The 24,123-nt window shown below is 40.7% G+C and overlaps 1 protein-coding gene across 2 annotated transcripts in view; it reads left to right on the top strand.

The window, feature by feature from the left end:
* Nucleotides 1-14,492, top strand: part of CDC42 (cell division cycle 42) — a 50,779-nt gene extending 36,287 nt beyond the window's left edge. Inside the window, exons 4-6 of one of the 2 annotated variants that reach the window (XM_039231260.1) lie at nucleotides 7,606-7,715; nucleotides 7,840-8,037; nucleotides 12,950-14,492. In XM_039231260.1, coding sequence (XP_039087191.1) covers nucleotides 7,606-7,715; nucleotides 7,840-8,037; nucleotides 12,950-13,039 — 398 coding nt within the window. In that variant the 3' untranslated portion in view covers nucleotides 13,040-14,492. Of the gene's footprint in view, nucleotides 1-7,605; nucleotides 7,716-7,839; nucleotides 8,038-11,468; nucleotides 11,654-12,949 lie in introns of those variants that run through there. The other variant, XM_039231268.1, reaches the window with a different exon arrangement.
* The last annotated feature ends 9,631 nt before the right edge of the window (nucleotides 14,493-24,123 follow it).

Raw genomic sequence — 24,123 nt, 5'->3', positions numbered from 1 at the left:
AACATTTTTATATTTTGACACATTCTTTTTATCCTCATTCAATTTCAGACTTACAGAAAAGTTGCTTGTAGAAAAAACACCTTTACCAGATTCACCAGTTCTTAATGATTTGTGACTTTCTCTCCTTCTATATGAATAATGTTTTTACATCTTTTTTTTTTAATGTTTATTTTTGAGAGAGAGAGAAAAAAACAGCACAAGTAGGGGAGAGGAGCAGAGAGAGAGGGAGACACAGAATCTGAAGCAGGCTCTGTCTCTGAGCTTTCAGCACGGAGCCTGACATGGGAATTGAACTCATGAACCGTGAGATCATGACTGAGTGAAGTTGGATGCTTAACCAACTCAGCCACTCAGCCACCTAGGTGCCCCTTGTTTTTATTTCTAAGCCATTTGAGAGTAGGTTGCATGCATCGTGCCCTTTTGATTTTTAATGCTTCAGTATATGTGTTTCTTAAGAGCAAGGATATTCTCTTATGGTGTACTTGACAAATTCAGGAGATTTAACATTATAGGTAACATTTAAAAATTTAATCTACAGTCAGTGTCTAATAGTGGCCTTACAGCATGTTCTGATCTAGGAGCATACATTGCATCTAGTGGTTACTCTCTTTAGTATCACTTAGTGTGGAATCTTAGCCCTGCACGCCATTGGCATTTTTAAGGAAACAGACCAGTTCTTTTATGTTTCTCAGTTTGAGTTTGCCCATTTCCTTATGAATAGATTTGGAATAAGCATTTTTGGTTGGAATGCCAAGTTAGTATTGTTGTGTCTATCCTAAAGTATGACTTTTTTGGTAAAAAGTAATTTTGATCATTTGGTTAAGGTGCCCAGTTTTTCTACCATATGTTTAGAATTTTTCTTTTTGTAACTGGTAATTTGTGAGAAAATACTTTAAAACTATGTGAATATTCTGGTCTTGTTAAAGAGCCTCTCTCTAGATTTAATAACCACTGACAATTTTTGCCAGAACCAGTTTTTCCAACAGTGGTTGCAAAGCCTGAGCGTAAGTGTGTTTGTTCTGCGGAGGTCTGGCCAGAGAGGAGACAGCGCACACAGCTGTGACACGATGCAGGGTCTTGTCCTGAGAGTCATTCATCCCCTGGGGAAGAAAACAACAGCGAATTTCATTTGGATAATGAGGTTTTGGTGTCACCCCCAGTTCAGACTGACTCTAGGAGTCCTCTTGGCCTTCACCAGTTCCCTGTTTTCCTCTCCTTTCCTTCTGTAGTCCAAAGCTTGGTTCCTAGAAAGGAGTTCAGTATATTTACTCATCTTCAGTCCTAAACTACACTTAAAATGGTTTGACTTGCTCTGTACCTCACCACTGTGAAAAACAAGTGTTCACGATTTGCTTGTAGTTCTTTTTTTCTTGTTCTAATAGTAGACAGAGTTTTCTGTTCAGAGGTTACTTGGATTTGTGCCCTGCCCCTCTTTAGTGTGCTTATGTTATCTGGAATTCCTTGTCAGTTGGATTTGTTTATCTTTACACTAAATTTTATGTTGTTTCCCCCATCCCCATTTATCTTATTTTTATATACTCTTTTTTTTTTTTATATACTCTTAATTGTTTTCTTAGGTTCAGTTTTCAGAGATCTCTTCACTTTTGAATGTTAATCATTGTAATCATAATCACTCAGTCATTTCAAGCATTACCATGGTAATGAAAAAGAGAAAGCTTGGACTTTGGCACTGGATAGAGCAGTTAGCTAGATAGCTGGCAAGTTACTTGACTGTGGATCTTAATTACCTCGAAATGTAAAATGTTTAAAGTAGTTCCCTCTTAGAGGTTCTGTGAAGACTGAATGATAATCAGTTTTAAAAAGTGTATACATATACGTATAAACTCAGTTATATATTTATGATTCATACACTTTGTGTATTAAAAAAAACCCAGCACAGTGATTTGGATATGTTTGGTGTAGAGCTAGTATTTCTCTCTTTGGTTAGCAGATGAATAATATTCAGAACAAGTCAGAGTAGTTTGATCTGGTTTAGCTGATTCTTTTTGTTTTGTTTTGTTTTTAAATAAATTTCTTTCTGGGGCACCTGGGTGGCTCAGTCAGTTAAGTGTCTGACTCTTGATTTCTGCTCAGGTCATGATCTCACGGTTCATGAGTTTGAGCCCTGCATCAGGCTCTGCCCGCACAGTGGGGAGCCTGCTTGGGATTCTCTCTCTCCCTCTTTCTCTTTGCCCCTCCCATGTGTACGCCTTCTCTCTCAGAATAAACAATATTTGTTTTGTAAACAAATAAACTTAAAAGATATATATATATATAAATAAATAAACTTCTTTCTTTCGTTAAGGCATTTTCTGGTATCTGGCAGCTTTCTGAACTTACTGATCAGTTATATTAGTGGAATGACCATGCTCTCCACAGAGATATGTATAGACTTCTTAGTCTCTCTCTAGTTTAGTACCATTATGGACTTTTCCAGAGGGGCGTTTTGACTAAGATTTGAGTTTTTAGTAAATTCTTTGTTAACATGCAAAAGTCTAGACTTTTGCAGATGACATACATAAATGGTAGGAATCTCAGGTTCCACGGTGTCCCCATTTATTTTCATATTTTTTTCTTGTTTTTCATCAGATGTTATGAAATTATTTAGGAATGGGCCCCATGTCACAGATGAGGCAGGATCACTAAATGCCATTAAATTTTGAATAATCAGTTGTAGAAAAAAATGTTTAGGTTTGAATCTGTAGTGGTAAATACTGTGAAATGTTTAATTTACTTTCTTCTTATGTTTTTAGTGTCCTGCTGGAATTCTCTAAAAATGTTGCTTTTGGCAGTAAATTCTTATTTTCCATACCATGAGATTCTTTCAGACTTTTCATATGGGTCCGAATCTTCAGTGCAAACTGAGTTAATTCCTCTTGAGTTGAAATTTTTAATATGAGAAAGATCAGCAATCCATGTGAGATGTATCCCTGCTTTTTGGCAAGTGTTGGAAGTTAAGCATGAACTGGTGTGCTGTTAGAGTAGGGATAACTTACGATTTGTGGTCAAATCTTGACTTACACAAAGAGTGAGCTTTTCTTTTCTTTTTTAAAATGTTAAAATCTTTATTTTTGAGAGAGAGAGAGAGACAGTGAGAGAGGAACTGAGGAGAGGGAGACACAGAAGCCAAAGCAGGCTCCAGGCTCTGAGCTGTCAGCACAGAGCCCGATGCAGGGCTTGAACTCATGAACCCCAAGTTTATGACCTGAGCCAAAGTTGGATGCTCAACTGACTGAGCCACCGAGGCGCCCCAAGAATGAAATTTTCTTGATCGTGTTGTGTATCTTAAAGGATGCTAAGTGATAACATTGTCTCTATGGAGTACAGTATAGCTATTTGTGACATACTGAAGATGCAGGATACATTTTAGCTGGATAAATGATGCTTAGATAGTGAAGGATCTTGCTCATTTTAAGGGATCCTATTCATTGGGTTTCCTTAAATGTAGCACTTGTGGCACAAGTAGAGGTAAGGTATCCTACTTTTTGTTTATTGGACAGTTTCATTTCTGATTTTTTTTTCTCTTGGGGAAAGGATAGATTTAGAGCTTTGACACCTTGTTTATCACAAATAAGTGGACTGACCAACACTGCTTTGGACCCAGTATTCAAAAAGAACGGATATATTGGCACCAATCCATCTGAGTAGAGGCTTCATTGCATGTAATGTCCAATGTGCTACACTGCATGTAGCAGTGTAGCACATTGGACATTCATGTAGATGTTCTTATTGGTGCTCAGGAATATAGACTTGGATCTATTTTTTTTAAATGTTTATTTATTTTGAGGGAGAGGGAGAGAGAGTGTGTATCTGCATGAGCAGGGGAGGGGCAGAGAGAGAGGGAGAGAGAAAATACCCGGCAGGTTCTCCACTGTCAGCACAGAGCCCGATGTAGGGCTTCATCTCACAAAACTGTGAGATCATGACCTGAGGTGAAATCAAGAGTCATATGCTTAACTGACTGAGCCACCCAGGTGCACTTTTTTTTTTTTTGGATCCGACCTTACATGGATTGATTTCAGTGACTGAATGACTAAAAATGAAGCCTTTTTAGTCTATTCCAGGCCTAATTTTTTAAAAATATATTCATTCCATTTAAATAGGGAATAGAGCTAAGAAAAGGTGTGTGAATAGCGAATAGATGTACTTTTTTTTTTTTAAACAAGGCTTGGCTAATTGTTTCTTCTTATTTTTTAAATTTATTTTTTGTTTTGTTTTATTGGAGCTTTGATACGCGATATGTCAAAGCGCCAGCCACTGTTAAAGCTCAGGCACTTTAGATAGAATTAGAGTTTGCTGCGTTCATTCTTTCCTTTTTTGTTTTGTTTCTTTTCTGTATTTTTTTCTAAAAAGTTTTTTTTTTGGCTTTATTTAATTTTGAGACAGAGAGAGACAGAGCATGAGTGAGGGAGGGGAAGAGAGAGAAGGAGACACAGAATCTGAAACAGGCTCCAGGCTCTGAGCTGTCAGCACAGAACCTGATGCGGGGCTTGAACCACCCAGGCATTCCTGCTTTTGTTTTCTTTAAGCCCGTTCTTTTCTTTTTAAAGCTCTTCCATGTCTGTAATTGTACATTACACACTATAATTTAAAAAGTGAAAGTTACACTTCTAAGTGCATACCTTTAAAGTCTTTGCCTCTGACCCTAGCATGTTGTTAGAGTAAGTATTCAGTAAATATTAGACGTGCTGATGGTGATTTAATTTGTAACTTCCTCTTATTTCCCTTTTTAAGTTTCATTTAATCTCTATATTGTCCTCAAGATACCTTTCTTGTCTGCTCATGATGTATTGCTTACTAAAGTGGCAATAGCAATAATATCTTTTATCATGTTTTAGCTACCCTAAATTCTTGTATTCTCTCTTAATGCCGGCAAAAAAAACCCCCAAAAAACAACTTTTCACTGGCATACAAAATATTTAACTTCCTCCCCCCCTTAAAAATTTTTTATTGTGGTAAAATATACATAATATAGAATTTATCATTTTAACCATTTTTAAGTTCATTGGCCACTAAGTACTTAATTATTCTTTTTTTTTTTTAATGTTTTATTTATTTCTAGGAGAGAGAGAGAGAGAGAGACAGCGTGAGCAGGGGAGGGTCAGAGAGAGAGGGAGTCACAGACTGAAACAGGCTCCAGGCTCTGAGCTGGCAGTCAGCACAGAGCCCGACACGGGGCTCGAACCCACGAACCGCGAGATCATGACCTAAGCGAAAGTCGGATGCTTAACTGACTAAGCCACCCAGGCGCCCCTTAATTATTCTTTTAAAGCCCAGGATTGCTTGGGTGCCTGTGGCTCACTTAGTTAAGTGTTCAGCTTCAGCTCAGGTCATGATCTCATGGCTTGAGGGTTCGAGCCCCATGTGTCCCTGTGCTAACAGCTCTGAGCCTGGAGCCTGCTTCTGATTCTGTGTCTCCCTCTCTCTCTGACCCTCCCCAGCTCACACTCTGTCTCTTTCTCTCTCAAAAATACATAAACATTAAAAAAAATTTTTTTAAAAACCCCCACAGGATTGCTGTAGCTCATTTTTGAAATTGGAATATTAAGTCCAGTCTGGCAACTCCTCTCCTCCCTTCACAGATTTGCAAATGTGTATAGATATTTTAAAAAACTTTTCATCTGAAAATATTTTTCAAGCCCACAGAACAGTTTTAAGAATAGTACCAGGAGCCTCCTTTAACCAGATTTACCAATTAGCTTTTTGCCCTTTTTGCTTTATTACTCTTTCAATATAGTATGCACGTGAATTGTTTTTCCCTGAACTATTTCAGAGTAAGTTGCATACACATAACCATTTAGTCTTGAATAAGTAAGTGTGTACTTCCTAGGAAATGAGACATTCTTGTATAACAGTAAACAGGTTTTGGAAATTTAACATTGATACAGTACTTGAATCCAACATCTATATTTCAGCTTTGTTACTTGAGCTGAGTCCAGTGTTTTTGCTTTCAGTAAAGGATTTGTATTGCATTTAGTTGTCGTGTCTTTTTAGTTTCTTATTTGGATCATTCTTCCGCTGTTTTTTGGTCTTTCATGACATTATTTTTATTTTTATTATTTATTTCTGAGAGAGAGGGTGAGCGGTGAGCAGGGGAGGGTCAGAGAGAGAGGGAGACACAGAATTTGAAACAGGCTCCAGGCTCTGAGCTAGCTGTCGGCACAGAGCCCAATGTGGGGCTCGAACCCATGAACCTTGAGATCATGACCTGAGCCAAAGTCGGACGTTTAACTGACTGAGCCACCCAGGCACCCTGTATGACATTATTATTATTATTATTTTTTAATATTTTTATTTATTTCTAGGAGAGAGAGAGAGAGACAGCGTGAGCAGGGGAGGGTCAGAGAGAGAGGGAGTTACAGACTCTGAAATAGGCTCCAGGCTCTGAGCTTGCTGTCTGCACAGAGCCCTACGCGGGGCTCGAACCCACGAACCGCGAGATCATGACCTAAGCGAAAGTCGGACGCCCAACCGACTAAGCCACCCAGGCGCCCCTGTATGACATTATTTTTATAGAATATAGGCCCACCCCCTCTCTTCCCTCCCATTATAAAATTGTTCCTCTTTAGAGTTTGGTCTGTGTTTCCTCATGATTAGGTTCAGATTATGCTCTTTTGGTTGGAATGGTACATTAGTAACATGTCTTTTTCAGGATATAAATCTAGGGGCACACAGAGTTCATCTGCTACTCACTGGTGTCAGTAATTTGAATGACTCCAGATGATGTCCAGTTTCTTCGCAAGATGGTTCTCTTTTTTTCCCTTGCAGTTTATCAGCAGTCATTAAGACCATAAAAATATTCTCTTTTTCACCAGGATTTTTCTCATGTAGATTTCGCACCCACTGATTCTTGCTGAGTTATTTTTTCTGGGCATTCTCAGTTTCACATACTGGTCTCACATGCTAACTAAACCTGTGAGCATGCTTTGGTAATCGTGATGAACGCTGGATTTTGTCAGCTGAGTTTCACTGAGATTTTTGTTTCCTTAGATGGTTTCACTGTGGTTCTTTATTAATTTTTTTAATGTTTTTAAGTTTATCCACTTCAAGAGCGAAAAAGAACGAGGGGGGATGGGCAGAGAGAGAGAGAGGGAGAGAATCCCAAGCAGGGTCCACACTGTTAGCGTGGAGCATGATGTAGGGCTTAAGCCCACAAAACACGAGATCACACCCAGAGCTGAGACCAAGAGTCAGACGCTTAACCGACTGAGCCACCCAGATGCCCCTCAATGTGATTATTTCTTAACCAGATTTGAGTAGGATTGATTTTAACCATTTCTGTAGCAACAGTTTATTGTTTTTATTACATTATTGTTGGGTTGCTAATGGACACTAAGATTGAAAAATAAAGATTGGTAATAAACACCTAACATATAAGGAATTCATTGTTCTCAGGGCTTAAATATTAAATAGAATTAACTGAGTAAGAATGTTTATCAAATATTATTTTACAAAAGCCATACATTTTATTAGATCAGTAAGTTGCTTTCTCAGTAGTGGTCAGTGTACTGTTGGCCACATTCTCAATCTTTTGACTGACTTGTGATTTTGATGTTATGAGGACACCAAGATTCAATTGCTGACTTCTCCAATTTTTCCCCCCAGGGCAAGAGGATTATGACAGATTACGACCGCTGAGTTATCCACAAACAGATGTATTTCTAGTCTGTTTTTCAGTGGTCTCTCCATCCTCATTTGAAAATGTGAAGGAGAAGGTGAGTTGGTCAGATATTCTTGCCCTGAAAAAGGTGGTCACAGAACTTCTGTTGAGTTGTTGTGAAAAGCTTTACAGTCTTGTGGATTAATGCAGGTGTATTTTCTAAAATACTTTTCCTCTAGTGGGTGCCTGAGATAACTCACCACTGTCCAAAGACTCCTTTCTTGCTTGTTGGGACCCAAATTGATCTCCGAGATGACCCCTCTACAATTGAGAAACTTGCCAAGAACAAACAGAAGCCTATCACTCCAGAGACTGCTGAAAAGCTGGCCCGTGACCTGAAGGCGGTCAAGTACGTGGAGTGTTCTGCACTCACACAGGTGAGGACTGTGCAACCCCGTGTTTATGTACAGCTGGCCAGTTTCTTCGAGCATTAGGATTTAGGGGTTATTTTTGACAGCAGTCTGCAGTGCTTGCGAAAGCTGCCCGGGAACATTAGGACCAGCTTCACAGCATATATTCTTTTGCTAGAGGTTCTGTGTTTATGGAGAAAATTATTAATCTCTCAGTAAAACTCTTATGTTGCTGAGCTCCCATATTTTACTGAATCGTTTGTAATTGTCAGAGATCGTGTTAAAAAAAACAAAAAACAGTTTTATGGGAGGGTTCCAGGTTAGCACAGACTTACAAGAGAGTATGTGAATGATTCCCCTCCCCCCCACTTAAATTTTTTATCTAAATGTATCTGATCTTTTCTTGTCAATTCTGACCATTGATGCTACAGTTTCTGGGGTAATTTAACTGACGTAGGGAATCATAATAATTGAGACTTTCATGTCAGAGAAGGCTGCCTTGGCTATTTCTTAAGCATGTGTTGTAGGGAGTCAGTTTTTTTAAGTTTATTGATTTTGAGAGAGAGAGGGATAAAGAACAAGTGAGGAATGGGGGGCGGGGGGGGGGGTGGGAAGGAAGGGAGAATCCCAAGCAGGCTGTGTGCCACAAGTGCAGAGCTGATGAGGGGCTTGATCCCGTGAACTGTGAGATCATGACCCTGAGCTGAGATCAGGAGCCAGATGCTTAACCAAGTGAGCCACCTAGGTGCTCTAGTTCTCAAGTTTTTAGAGACATTCCTTCCTCATGTGGTCCTCTCTGTCCCTCTTCTGTCCTTTTCTGAATAATTTAATTGGAGCTACTCTCCTAGTTTGATGGGATGCATCCATTCTGAGGATAGGGGGCAGTGCTAGAATATCTAGAGTGAGAGGTATGACTGGCCCATGCACTTTCACCTCCTCTACCTGCAGGGTGTGTCTGACCTGTCTCCCCTGAGTACTGTTCTGGAGGCGAAGGGAAACGTTCCTGAGATAGCATAGAACTCTTACAGCTTGGCGGTACTGGTGCTCTGATGTCTGAATAGTGGGCAAATGTACCTAATTAAAATAGGGCAGGGCTGAAGAGGTTTATTGTAATTACGTTAAGTCTACTTATATTTATCATGCTTACTTTTATAGGTAATTGAACTTTGAAGTTTTTAAAAAAGCACTGTTGAATTTTTGATGATATGTAACTAAGACAAATGACCTATATGATTGCTTATTATGCATGTGCTTAGGTGTTTAATATGATGGCCTAGAGAGATGTAATTTAATAATCTCCAGTTCAGTGCTAGGTTGGATATTTAAAGATAAAATTGTTACACTTAGCTGGATGTTCCACAGGATAACTTCTAGGTCTAAAATCATCCTCCCAAACCCAATTTTCGTTGGCAGTTTAGTTCTTTTGTAAAAGTAGGTGTTTTTAAAGTTCATAAGATTTTACATCCTTGCACACATAACAACACTGAGATTAAAAAAAAATGCCTGATGTTTCTGTGTTTTGATACCATCATCAGAAAAGTGTGAGTGATGTGTGTGTGTGTGTGTGTGTTGGGGAAGGATACATGTGGAACACGTGTGCCAGTTTATAACTGACTCTATATGCATCCTTTGCATACCCCTGTGCTCTAAATATGGGTTGCTTTTGGGGAGAAATGGAGGCAAATAGACCCTATGGACTCAGCTCTAGGTCACTGGTAAAGTTTAAAGAATTGGATGCTTCCATTTAAGATTTTTTACACTATGAAGAAGTTTATATAATAGTCACTCTGCAGACAGTAGGAATTTGAAAAGGTCTTAGCAACTACATTTTTCTTACCAGATTTTGAAGTTTGGAGAAGTCAAAAGAGAAGATAGAAAATGGGGTGTCTGGTTGTGTTTGGGAGATAAGAACTTAGAAGACTTCAAGTTCTGTTTGTTTGTTCCCCTAAAACTGAACTCTTTATGTAATCAAATAGTGTGGGTAAAGCAAAAATTTGTTTTCTTTTGTAGGGAATTAGTTGATCTTTGTCAATAAGCAAGAAAGGATTTGCCTGTTGGGAAGGGATGCCCCAGTTTCTCATGCTTGTCCTCCTCTTTTTTCCCTTATAAAATGCATTGCTCTTTCCACCCTCCCCTTTTCCTTTTATATATAAGTAACCATCAAAGTTTGCTCTGAGACCTGTAGAAAGTGTTTCATAGGAACTTTACTTTTGTTTACCATTTCTACTTTGTCAAAGACATAGAAGAACACTTTTAAACCTTTTTGCTTCTTTTTAAGTACTTAATGTTATTTCTCATTTTTTTGGCACCTCATGGAATGTGTGGGTGCCGGTCCTGTAGGATGCCTGGGGTAAGGGTGGGGACACCTGGGGTAGGCTGGGGCTGGCACCTGTTCCTGGAGCTGTGTTCTGGGCTTTGGAGAAATTTTTATTTGGGATCAAATTGACTTAAAGAACAGATAAAACCTCTTTGGGTGGTAAATCTGTGGCTTCAGATTTAGGTGAGTTTAGGTGAGTGTATAGAGCTGGGCCCAAGGTACCAACTAGTGCTGCTGAGTCACACTGTCACATTGGAGTTCTGCCTGAGGTGTAAGTGTATTTCTGCATCTTATTCCCTGTATATCTTAGAATATTCTTTGTTTTCACTCCATGCTTTATGCTCTGATATCCGTGCGGACATCTTAAAGCATTGGACTGACTGCTTGCTAAAATTCATTCTAGGACCCATTCTTTGTTTTCCTATGACTTGGGTGGTGGTTACTTGCTCTAATAACATTACTGAATAACTGAGGTGTATGCTGTTTCTAGAGTCTGTTCTTTAAATTTCTGATTTCTCCCAGTTGGTACTGTTGAACAATTAACACACTTTCTAAATGTATGAAATGTAATTGTTCTGGGAAACTGATTTACCCTGAAATCCTGATTAATTCCATCCAGATATGTCACTGAATCTAGAAACATGTAGCATGCCTGTTAGTCTGCTGTTTGTGTCCTTCAGTTATTCAGGGGCTGAATTCACAGAAGCCTGAAATTGTATTAGATTTAGCTCTGGAATGTGTGTGCCGTTCTTCTCATTGGAAACACTGGGGAGTTCTACAAGGCTTACTTACTCAGTGCGCCTGTCTTATGTTTACATATCCATTTTTCTCTCCTGGCATTATTTTCAATAACGCCTTGTAAGCTTAGGTTTCAAAGTGTGATCGTTTTAGAAGTCAACATTATAATATTTCCATAAAAATTGCTTTCTTGCTCAGTTAACCTTTTTTATGTAAGAAGTTTCTGTTCAGTTATCTACTCCCCTGTTAATGGGCCTCAGATCTAGCTTTCTGGCAGTTATTTTTCTTACGGCACATTGCTTCTGTGAATTCAGCCCATTTAATCCGGACTGCTATTGTATCTGCTAGTCTTTCTAATCCTCTAACCTGGCTGCTATTCTCTCTCCTCCCCTCTGTCTTGTAGAGAGGTCTGAAGAATGTGTTTGATGAGGCTATCCTAGCTGCCCTCGAGCCTCCGGAAACTCAACCCAAAAGGAAGTGCTGTATATTCTAAACTGTTTTCTCCTTCCCCTCTTTGCTGCTGCTTCCTGTCCCACTACTGTAGAAAGAGCATTTAAAAACAAAGGAATAAAACCATCCTGTTTGAAAGCCTCTGCGTCTTTTTACTCACCACCTAAGAGCAACCTCTGTATTAGTTTTTGATCAAGAATGCAATATCTTATAGAATATTTTTTGTGATTAGTAGTCAAGTTGGACTTGTTTAACTTTCTGCTTCTTGAGTTGCCTGATGCTTAGAGCTTTTTGGTTTGGATTACTGTTGCAAAAGGGAACGTGGTCTGGCATTAAGAATGTTCTCTTGGAAAAAATAAGAAGAGTTTTAACACTTCTTAGTTCTAGATGGAGAAAATAACAGACATCATTTTACTCTTATGATCAATTGTAATTGTAATTGCATGACAAACATTATGGAAAAAGGGTGGCCTGCTAGTAGAGTGTAACGGGGAAGGGAGGATTCTTGTCTGGTTTTCCTTTGTGCAGTGAAACTTTGTGTTGCTATTGCTTTGGCTGTCTGTGCTGTAGTGGAGTATTTGTCAGTCTGGGGTGGGAAAGGTATTAATGTATCTGCTATTGCTTTATGAAATCATTTGTTACACTATCTTTTAAGAATAGCATCCATTTTAACAGTTGACTTAAGGTTTGTTAATGTTGAGATGTAAAGCTGCCACCTTTATATTTTCCTGCTTCTGATTTTACTGTTGTGAAGGAAACATACAATTGTGGTTACCTTCAAATTTTGAAATTAAAAATATACAATTGTTTGTATAAATGCCTGATGAAGCTTTATTCCTGTTGCACTGACTGGTTCTAGTTTTACATATGTATCAGGTGCCCACATTTCACTTCCTTAGCCCCCTGGTTCTGTCTGATTGGTGGGGATACAGGGAGTTCAGAGTGAATGTCTTTGATGCAGCCGTGGTAGCCGCGCTCTCCATCCTTGCCTGCGCCTTCCATGTAACAAGGATGCCGCTGCCCACTGCCGGCCCTTTCGGTGTTGGTCCATACTCCGCTGTTTCATTGGAATGCAGAGCTGCTTCACTTGTTTTTATGTGAAATGTTGTAGCAGCATACTACACAACTCATACTGAATGAGCACATGACACATGTGGCTTGTTTGCTTCTTGTGACATACATTGGTCTGCAGAAAGCTTTCCCAGAGGACCACTGTCTCATTCGTGAATATCTGCTCCTGAATTGCTGGATCCTTCCAGTGTCCTGCCTGGACAAAACTTGGTGAAGTGGGATGATTTTGTGTTGAGATTCAGGGTTGTCTTTAACGTTTCGTTCTTTGCCAACTCCTGGGGCTTTGAAAGTTTTTCATTTGATCTTTGGCTTTATTATACTGAAAATCAGACTGCCCATTTTTTTCTTTCTACCCCTTTCCAGAAAGGCCTAAAGAATGTATTTGACGAAGCAATATTGGCTGCCCTGGAGCCTCCAGAACCGAAGAAGACCCGCAGGTGTGTGCTGCTATGAACGTCGCCAGAGCCCTTTCCGCACAGCTGGGGTCAGCACCGTACTAAAAGCAATGTTAAATCAAACTAAAGATTAAAAATTAAAATTCATTTTTGCAATAATGACAAATGCCCTGCACCTAGCCACATGCACTCGTGTGAGACAGTCCCCTTCCCCCTCTCAGTACTCGTTAACTTGAGTAATTGTGTATTGTCAGAAAGGTGGTTAGTACTAGTTTGTTTTGTTTCAAAAAAAAAAAAAAATTTTTTTTTTTTTTTTTTTTTTTTTTTTTTTTTTTTGAAAGCAAGGCATGCCTGGGATGACTCTGTAACAGACTAATTGGGGTTGTGGAAGCTGCTCCCGGGGCTCCATCCGCTCTGGAGAATAATCTGGGACATTTAGGGTTTTGTTTTTGTTCTAGTTTTTTTTTGTTTTTTTGTTTTTTTTTTTTTCCTTTTTTGGGGGGGGAAGTGTGTGTGGGGTTTGTTTTTATTTAGTCATGTTTTTTAAATTCAGTAACCATTGGACAGCCCTTAAGGGGAGGAGGACGGATTGATTCCACATTCCACTTCCTAGATCTAGTTTAGAATACTTGTCCCCCACCTGGTGCTCTTAGGAAGGAGTATAGTAAATGCCTCATTTAATAACATACTCCTTTTTGAAAGTTGCCTTTTCTCTCCACCCTTGAGTAGGTCTAGTACTTGCGGAAACTCATGAAAGCGGGTGGAGCCTGTCTTGCCCCTCCTCTTTTCTAGGACGCACTCTATATGTGACTGTGACTTTCAAGGAAATCTGTTTGCCATTTACTGATTTTTTTTTTTGAAGTTAATTTCTAACTTCTATCATTGATAAATGAAGAAAAGTATTGCACCTTTTGAAATACACCAAATGGATTGAGTACGTAATTAAAAAAACATTTTTTTTCCCTGTCAGTCATTGTCTTATATGCTTAGCATAGATGTCCAGCCTGATAGCGAATGACATGGTGTCCCTAGCACACAGCTGGGGACCCGGTGGATCGAGGAGGTGCGGGGGTGGAGCTAGGAGACAGGTCTGTGGAGTGATGCGCATCCTCTCCGAGGCTGGGAGGATGGAGACCTGCTTCATGAAGAAGCTGGGGCTGGGGGTGGGGGTGGGGAGAACATTTAACAACATGGGGACCAGTCAGGGGGATCCCCTTATTTCTGTTTTGCATATGAGGAACCCTAGAGTAGCTAGTTAAGGCTCTCTAGTTTAATAAAAAAAAAAAATCATGGAGTCTTATAAAGACTCTCCATAAGTGTTAATAGGGATTTTATCCGCTTATTTTGGTTGCAGTTCCCAATTTTTAAAAATGTTTAGGTAATCTTCTCCACCTTCCCCAAATCCTAATTCTTGTAGATTCATTAGTGTTGAACCAATGCTTTCACATGTCTCAGTTCTTTGTATATGCGTTCTTTTCAGATGTATTAAACAAACAAAAAACCCTTCACAAGCCAGCCTGGGGGTTGTTCTTTTCCCTCCGCCACTTTTTAAATACTTATGAATGGGAACTTGATTCTTAGCAACATCAATTTCTAACGGATTTTGGGATAAGATTTTGAAGTTTTGTTTTCTTTTAATGTCCATGTAAAAATTTCCTTTCTGGCCTTCAAGGTGGGTGCCTTCTCCCCTGAGTTTGGCAGGTGGCCTGCTGACTCCTCTTAAAACCAAGTGGGTTCATGGCAGTCCTTAGTGAGGGTGACCCTCAGGAAGCCCACCACTCATGTTGTTGGGGGGCGGGGGGGGGAATGGCAGCACGCCTCTCTCTCATCCATCGGTTAATTGGAAAGCATCCAGTTTTCTTCCCAAGTTCTCTGTTCCGTGATTTTCAGACTTTGTTGCTTCTTGGAGTGCACCTTGCGCAGTGAGTATTTAAAAGCCTTCCGTATATTTCTAGAACGTGACCAAGTTGGAGAACCATTGCTCCTAGATTGTTACCCTGCTTTCATCCGATTCCAGATTCTGTACTGTGAGTCTTAATATGGGACACGTTTTCTTTAGGTGATAGGAATGATTGATTTACCTTAAGGGCATTCTGCTGAACTGTATGAGAATCTTCGAAACTAAGAACTGTTGGAAAAGTGTAACCTCATTTTGGTGTCTTCTAAGTGGGGTCATGTTTGGCTTGATTCCATGCTGTGCTGGAGCTAAGCTGGGTGGATTGGCTGGGAAGGGCTAGGAAGAGGCAGGTCTAAACTTTACTGTTCTGACTGACATGTCTTTCTTATTTCTTGTTGACCATGCTGGGGAGAGGTACCTTGATCATGCTCTGAGACCCTAGGGAGCAGGGGCTGTGTAGCTTTTGTTTTTAATACAGTGGCATATAGATCCATCCTGATTATTGCTGCATCTCTGGTCAAGAGTAGTGTTTGACATGTGAGAGATGGCTTTAAACGTAGCCATTGGATGGTCCATGATTTCAGGAATGAATGAATGAAATAAAGCAGGTCACATGGTTGTATCAAGGAAATATCTGTACATCAGATCAACAAAGACAAGGGGAATGATTGAAGCTAACATTGTTTTCTATTTAAATACTGTTTTCTGTTTGACTTAACTTGTCCGCTATGTTATCTTCATTTAGTGACTAATAGTGCCAAGGGAGTGTGATCTAGAGGTTGGAAAAGGATTATCTAAAACGGTCCTTTGCAGACTTAGCTTGTGGCAAAATGTATAATATTTAGGCCAATATAACACTAATGCATCACGGTTTTCCAAAATACCAGCGTTTTGCCAAAGGTCTCAGAAATAATGTTCTTTAGTTTGTTAAAGTTGTACCCTTTGAGCTGGATTTTATGCCAGTAAGGGTGCGTTTTCCAGGGAGGAAGAGAGGATGATGGTATGAAAGTACCAGTTGCAATATTTCCTTTATTCTAAGATACATTTGTCCTCAAATTTTTAAATGATTTTTAAATTTTTATTTATTTATTTTGAGAGACAGCGTGAATGGGGCAGGAGGAAAAAGAAGGAGAGAGAATGAAAGAGAGAGAGAGAGAAAATCTCAAGCAGACTCTGCACTGTCAACGGCGGAATACAACATGGGGCTTGAATTCAGAAAACAGATCATGATCTGAGGCAAAACTGAGTCAGATACTTAACTGACTGAGCCACCCTGGTGCCCCGCCTCCCCCCCTCCCATTTAAAAAGTTTTATTTATTTTGATAGAGAGAGAGAGAGAGAGGGAGTGTGAGTGTGCTCTGCTCAGGGAAGAGGGAGAGAGAGAGAGAGAGACAGAAGGAGGGAGGGAAAATCCCAAGCAGGCTCCATGCTGTCAGCAAGGAGCTCAACTCGGGGCTTGAGTTCATAAACCGTGAGATCAAGAGGTAGACACTGAGCCATCTAGATGCCCCTGTTTAAATATTTGTAAGTTTTTACTTTTATTTATTTATTTCTAGGAGAGAGAGAGACAGCATGAGCAGGGGAGGGTCAGAGAGAGAGGGAGTTACAGACTCTGAAACAGGCTCCAGGCTCTGAGCTGGCAGTCAGCACAGAGCCCGACGCGGGGCTCGAACCCACGAACCGCGAGATCATGACCTGAGCGAAAGTCGGACGCTTAACTGACTAAGCCACCCGGGCGCCCCTAAATATTTGTAAGTTTATACAGTATATTACTTTGAGTTTTTTCCAGAATGCCCTACCTTTTTTTTTTTAAGCTTCATTTTAATTAGCTTTTGCTAATGTTACATTACAAGCCACCTACCCCTCTGGCTTACCACAAGTTTATTTTTCTCTCAGAGTGGGTCAGTTGGGCTTTGCCTCTAGGCTTTAGACTGAGCTCAGGTCGGCCTTGCATGCCGGAGCCTGGCTCCAGAGAACAGTAGCTGCCTAAGAGCGGACTTCCCATGGTGAGCCTGGTGAGCGAAAGGGGGTGCAAGGTCAAGCACGTTTAATTTCTCAAATTTCCTGTGCAGAGGATTGCATGTAGCCAGACCTAAAGTCTCTGTCACGTATTCATACACTGATACATTCACTCATTTATATATAGTAAATTCAAAAATAGTGTTTTTAAAGCACATTAGTAAGGTTTTGCATATATAGCAGAGAAGAAAATAGATGTGGGATCCTGACTTCTAGTTGGAATTTTCCTTGCAAATTTGATAGCTGTCTTTTCTTTGGAATAAGCATTTGGTCTCATTGCCCTTAGAATGGCTGTCCCGTGTGTACATGCCCATGTCACACGTTCATCAGAGACATTGGAGCAGGACAGCCCTGAGCCAGCGTGCCCTTTGGCAGGTAGCTTTCACTCTCCTGGCTTCTCATCTGTAAAATAATAATGCATTTAGTCATCATTGGGGTCTCAGATGCAAGTCAGGTGCCTGGTTGGTCAACAATTAATAGGAATCTTAAGAAATTTTTTTAAGAAAAAAATTCCTCTGAGATTCTGAAACTAGGTATGGAGTGGGGCTTGGAAATAATTTAGTTTCTAAAAGCTTCTGAGGTAGAACCTTGGTTAGATACGTTGGGATCAGTGCACACCTCAGATGTTCTTAACTCTGGCGGTTTGAGTGTCACCTAGGGACATTTTAAAAAGGGAAAATAATGCCTGGGACCATTTTAGGCAATCTCTGGAGATAGGGTCACTCAAATTTATTACTTAAGGTTTTTTTCAAAATATATTTTGAGGAGTATCACTTCTTTAAATCTCACCAGATTATTTTAGTGAGACACCAGATTTAAGAACCATGTCACTAAACGATCTTTTAAAGTTTCATTTATATCTGACGTGAATTTTAGAGTCATTTTGGGCCACAGTCCTTTGCAGCTTTATCTGTTCTTCGAGGAAAGGTATTTTCCAAATTTGTGGTTCCAACCAGCTTTCAGTTCTTGACTCCTTAACCAGAAAAGAATGTGTACAGAGTTCATAGTTGTATAATTTATTGGTGAACTGGCACTGAGATAGTTTGGGCAGACTCCTAAGTAATTTCTTAGGCAGCAATGTGAGAGAGCACATTGAGTTGTAGAGATCAGCTAGGGTTTTCTAACTCAAAGCTAGAATGTAAGTGGCTGTATTTCTTTGATAATTTCAAGACAAGTATAGTTTCACTGGAGACTGATAACGTTTTCGTTCTCCTCAGGAATATTCCAGTTCATCTGTAGAGAGTACACCAGATCATATTCCAAATATTGTAAAGTTAGTACTAGAAATGAGTATTGAAGTTTTTCATGGAAATTGAAGTTATTCCAACAGATGAAATTGGACTTCTGGAAGATAAAGTCTCTTGTTAACTTAAAAACAAGGTCAGGGTCACTTTGTTCCTCTGCTCTGCTGCAGATGTCCCATGTCCGACCCCCTTCTGCCTTATTTGTCAGACGCTTTTTTGGGCCAGGATGTGAGTCAGTGTTCTGTGGCTTTATTTCTCCCTTTTGTCAGTGAATACTAATTCCGAGTGGATTGATCTAAGTCTGAGTGATTTAACAGGTAGCTGCTGCTTTTGTCCTCTGCCATGTTATTAATGGGTTAATATTTGATTGTAGGGTCCTAGTTTCTGTGTCTTGGGTTTGTGGTTGAGCTGTAAATCGGTGCAGAGGCACATGGCCAGTCTTCTCGGGGGCAGAAACTAGAGAGGGGTTTGCAGATATTCAGTGCTTTTGAGCCATAAACACTGTTCTTTTTTAACTCCCTGATCATGAGCTGTTGGGGCATAGCCTGAAAAAGGCGGGAAAGCATGTGCTAGTACCGTGCCATGTATTTCTTGTTTCTTTTAAACAATTTATTGAGCTACTTTTAACTCAGGCCCCTCTTGTCTTCCCAGGAGCTTCTAGGATTGTTGAGATTAGCTCCACCTAGTGGTGAATTTAAGTTAAAACTCTAGGGGTTGAATCTCCAGTACACTCTACCTGCTATCTGAGCACCACTCCATATGGAGTTTGATAGATGGCAGACGAGTGGGGAGAAGGCAGCGACGCAGAAAGGAATAGGGGCCAAGTCAGTACCCTGATGGACTGGGTAGACTCTGCATTATCTAGAAGAGATACTTAATCAGAATTTAAAATTCAGGATGATGTCCACTGTAGGGAACTAATCGCCCTGAGTCTTGACTTTGGCCTTACTAGCCATGTGATCTTGAATAAGTCTGTGACTGTCCTGAAGCTCCATTTGCTTCCTCTGTAAATTAGGAATAACGCTAATATCCATCTCAGGGGCAAGTGTGAGGAGTAAATGAGATCATATGGGTGAACATATTTTATACATGCAAAAGTGCTGGGAAAATATCCACAGCGACCAGATTTGCATTGCAATGGAAAGAATTTAGGTTGTGCGTGATACCATTGTTGACACACTACTGAGTATATATTGGAGATCTTATGTTTTAGAAATTCTGGGGTATAGATTGAGTACTTAGAGAACTAGGGTGTTAGGGGTCAAGTTAGTTTTGAGCTTTCTTTAAGAACCTAAGACCCAGGGGCGCCTGAGTGGCTCAGTTGGTTAAGCGTCCGACTTCAGCGCAGTTCATGATCTCATGGTTTGAGCCCCATGTCAGGCTCTGTGCTGACAGTGTGGAGCCTGGAGCCTGTTTTAGAGTCTGTTTGTCTGTCTGTCTCTCTAACAAATAAGAACCTAAGACCCTCTGCCGCCCCCCACTTGCGCACATGTGCTCACTCACTCGCTGTCTCTCTCTCAAAAGAAATAAACAAACCTAAAAAAAAAGAACCTAAGCGCCAGAGATGGGGTCTCTCCCAAGCTGTTTAAGGTTGTAGCAGTACTTCATGTGCACGGTTTGTAGTATCCAAAGAACTCCAGATGCTTCACCTCTGAAATTGCTGTGCCTGTTTAGGGCATTTGGGAGGCAAGGAAACAAAAATCCTCTGAATATCAGGTCAGCTGTGCAGTTTCCCTGTGTCCCAGCGTTACCAGGACCCTTTGTTTTAGGTTGGCCAAATTTCTGAAGCTAGCATGAGGATCTAGCTGGTTCAGACCAGTTTGTGAACATCAAAGGATAAGAAATGTCCAGAAGACATATTACATTAAGAACCACAGATCTCCTGAAGAGTTTTGTGTAAAGTTAGTTTAACAGATAGATGTTTGTTTAGTGCTGAGGCCCTCTGTTAGCTGGGAAGGTAGGTGAGGTTGGTTATAGTAAGAACGAAAGTAAAGGAGGGTAACTGAATATAAATATACTAGGAGGAAAAAAATCACATCTCGTTGTGTATATTGGTGGGAGGTGGGAGATGGATGAAAGCAACTTGGGAAAGGCTCCTTGAAAAAGGTGACATTTTAGTTGTACCTTAAAAGATGGGTCTGGCTTGGGCATACAGAGACACATGGGGTAGAGGTAGGGACAGGTGGATGAGTATGGATTTCTGGGTGGAGGAAATGTGAACAAAAATGGGAGACACCTGGCATGTTTACGGAGGACCCAGGAGCCCTGCTTGGGAAAGGTGTACTATGAAGAAAGGTAGCCTTTAAGGGCTCTTTATAAACGAGTGAGTTAAAGAAGGAGAGAACTTTAATTCCACTCAGAGCTCTGTTCTAATTACTGAGGATCAGGAAGAAATGGCCCGCACTCTGGTGAAAGAACAGCTGTGTTTATTGAGCACTTACCGGGTGCTTTGCACCATGTTAAATCCACGGTATTGTCACATCTAGCCCTCTCAATAGCTCTGTGAGATTGGTACTACAAGTCTCTTCATTTTATAGATAAGGACTCTGAGACTCTGTAAGTGCTTAAGGTCTCCAGCCAGAGCTGGAACTCTGATCTATCTGACCCTGGAACCTGTGTGCTTTGCCATTTATATCTTGTGAAAATAAATGTGACTAATTATAATACTGACATTGTAGTTGAAGCACCATGTAGCGCCCAGAGCAAGCATAGCAGTGTAAAAGTCTTCTGCAGTGGCAGGTTAATTGGGCAGGAGCAGTTTGGGGAAGGCGGACTTAGGAGGAATTGTAGCATGAGAGAATGATACGGTTTTCCTTTGTGTAGCTTTAGAGGATCCTGAGATGCCTTTGTTTGTTTGTTTGTTTTTAATAGTTTTTATTTATTTTTGAGACAGAGACCGAGCATGAGCAGGGGAAGGGCAGAGAGAGACACAGAATCTGAACCAGGCTCCAGCCTCTGAGCTAGTTGTCAGCACAGAGCCTGACGCGGGGCTTGAACCCACGAACTGCAAGATTGTGACCTGAGCCAAAGTCAGACACTTAACCGACTGAGCCACCCAGCCACCCCTGAGATGCCTTTGGATTTGAGTAGTCTGTCCCTAGTGTCTTTGTTCAGCTGCCCTGTTTTTCATTATAGCAGCTCCGAATTGGCAGAGCAGGGTTTGTTGATGAGAAGGCTGGAGCTTAGTGAGTACTCCAGGCTAGGGGGATGATGAGAGCGTCAGTTCTGAAACCCGCACCCTTTCTGTTCTCTCCTTACCATCCCACAGGATGGCCTTTAGAATAGCACCATTGTGTGTTCTGTATATCTCAGATGGGCCTGATTAGGAGAAAGGAGCCTCATTATTAGGTAACATATCTCATTAGCTTTAACGAAATAAAGGGAGGTGATTGGGATTCTTGAGCTCCATCTTCTCTACAAAGGTCAGGGGTCTTCACACTGTTTTGAGTTTAGGTAGTAGACTCAGAAGCCTCAGATCATGTTAGGATTAGTGGTTTCATTTGATCCTCAATACCTTGTAAGGGAGGTGGGGTAGATAACATTTGTCAGATGGCAAGACTGAGGTTAAACAGCTTGGCATTGTGATAAAAAATGCACAGCTGACTTTTGGATTTGGGTTTTGGTTCTGTCACTAACTGGACCTTTGACCTCAGGCAAGTAACTTAAACCTTCTGAGCCTTGCATTCTTTTGTGAAATGGAAATAGCTCTACTTTACCTGTGACTTGTGAGGGTTCAATGAAATGCTGTATGTAAAGCACTGCTTGCAAGTAGGAGGTACTAGGCAGTAAGTGGATTGGATTGAAACTGTCCTCACCATTATCATCCTCATCAGCTCTCTTCAGACCTGGGCCAGAGAACTCTGTTGGCTTCTGGGTCTTAGGCTGCTATACAAGTGAGGGCCCCTCAGCCCCATTGCCAGGAATAGGATCAGACTTTCAGGGAGCTTGAGAATCTGTCTTACTCTCTCTTACAGCTCTGGGACAGGGCTGGCCGTTTGTTGGGAGTTCCAGACCCCACGGTGGAGCCTCAGTGTCAACCTCTGGGGCCTCCTTTGTAAAGCTTTGTGAGGTCTGCAGTTGGTCTTCTGGGAGAGAGTTTGGGCTTGCTTCTGAATCTCTTATTCCCTGAAGAGCTGTTCCCTTTCCTCCGTAACTTGAGGACTTCACCACTGTTTTGATGTTAGGGAGTCTGGTGTGTCCCTTGGCGGCTTGTGACAATGGGCACTTGCCTCGTGCCAGAATGACTTCACTCCAGGGTGCTAAGTTTGCAGAAGTTTCCCTGTCTTCAATGCCAGTTTGTTCTAAGATTGGTCTTTCCTTGGCTTGTAGGGATCTTGGCCCCTGGTAAATGTAGCGTGACTGAATGGAGTCCTGTTTGTGCTTTTAGCTTGCATTATGGGGTTTGATGTTCTCTCCATTTCTCCCGTGGTAGTAATATAACTCTCTGGACTAGGAGTTGGAAACCCAGGTTCTGGTTGGGGCATCAGTTTCCTTGGACAACTAGGTAGATCTCTTTGGGCCTCAGTTTCCCCAGGTGTAGATAAAAATGATTTTCTATTCCTTTTTGGTTTGTGTCTTTTTAACAGTAAGCCTTTTTTCTTCTAAATAAAGTCTTACAGAGGGAGGGACCCATGAGGGAAACAGAAAAGATGTCCTGTGGAACAGGAGACGCTGCGATGGAAGCACCCAGCAGTGTCGCTCCCCTCCTGCTCCCTTGTCCCCAGCAAGGATGCACACACTCTGTGCCCCTCTGTGGGACTTTGGGGGCTCTGACAAGGGGTGTGAACATCACCGTACAGGAACATCTCTACAGCTCTAAGAACTTTTTTGCTGTTGACAGGTAGTTAAGAAAAAAATCTGTCAAAGCTATATATGAAATGTACAAGTAGACTATTGAGCCTTCAAGAAGAATTAGATTTTCATTGATATATTTGAGAGATTCTAAAATTGGTTCAGTCTACAGTGTTTTAATGTATTGCAATATCCAGCAAAGAGTGACTTAATTTTTGCTTCTAGGATAAATATGGTTCTTAAGAGTGGCAGACACCATATTTCCCTCTCTTAGGGATCACTTCTTTCTGGGAATATCAGTATGGTCCAAGAATTAATATAATTCAGTAGTGAAACTAGATCCTTTTACAGATACCTCTCTTATAAGTGTCCTGGCATTCTCCATTACAGTTTATATAAAGCAGATATAACATTTGCTGTTGTTTGTGTTTTGGGAGTCATTCTAGTGCCAGTTTCATAATAAGGGATCTGGGGATATTGAATATTAGGAAAAACATATATACTTCGGAGTAGAGGGATCTAAACTTGAATTAGACTCTGTTAATAACTAGCTGTATTTGAGCAAACTACTTTAGCTTTTCAGTACACCTTTTAAGATTGAGCCAGTAATACCTGCTAACCTTTTGCAGAATTGCCGTAAGGGTTAGGGGATAATGTATCTTCAACCCCCAGTGAACATACAGTTAGACAAAAGAACAAAGATTGGTCCATTAGGGGATCCTTTTCATAGAGAAGCATCCAATTTTATGTTCATGGTTTCAAAATGGTAAATCACCCCATGTTGATTTACCCTTTGGTGTTTGGTCATTTCAGGGATCATTTGTTTATGTCTTGTCCATTTTGCAGGAGGCAGTATAGAGTAATAATTAGGAACAGGGCCTCTAGAGGCAGACTGCCTGGGGTTGAATCTTGGCTCTACTGTTTACCTGTTGTGTAATCTTGGGCAAGTCTTTTAACTTTGATATTTTTCTTGTGGGGATAATAGTAATTAATACCTACCTCCTCCTGAGTTTATTAAAAGTAGGATGACAAATCCATATTCAGTCTTGTAGAAAGAGAAAAGTTAGAGAACAGAGAGAGAAGGTCTGGTAGTATGGTACCAGCGATAGAGCTAAAAACTTAGCAGGTGGCCAATCTGACCCTAACAGCGTATTTCTGCTTTCTGGTTATAGACCTCTTTTCTACCTTACT

This window comes from Hyaena hyaena, unplaced genomic scaffold (assembly GCF_003009895.1).
Source record: "Hyaena hyaena isolate Hyena2069 unplaced genomic scaffold, ASM300989v1 scaffold_3, whole genome shotgun sequence".
Lineage (NCBI taxonomy): Eukaryota > Metazoa > Chordata > Mammalia > Carnivora > Hyaenidae > Hyaena > Hyaena hyaena.
Note: the sequence above shows the minus strand (reverse complement) of the source record. Positions and strands in the feature narration are given on the sequence as shown.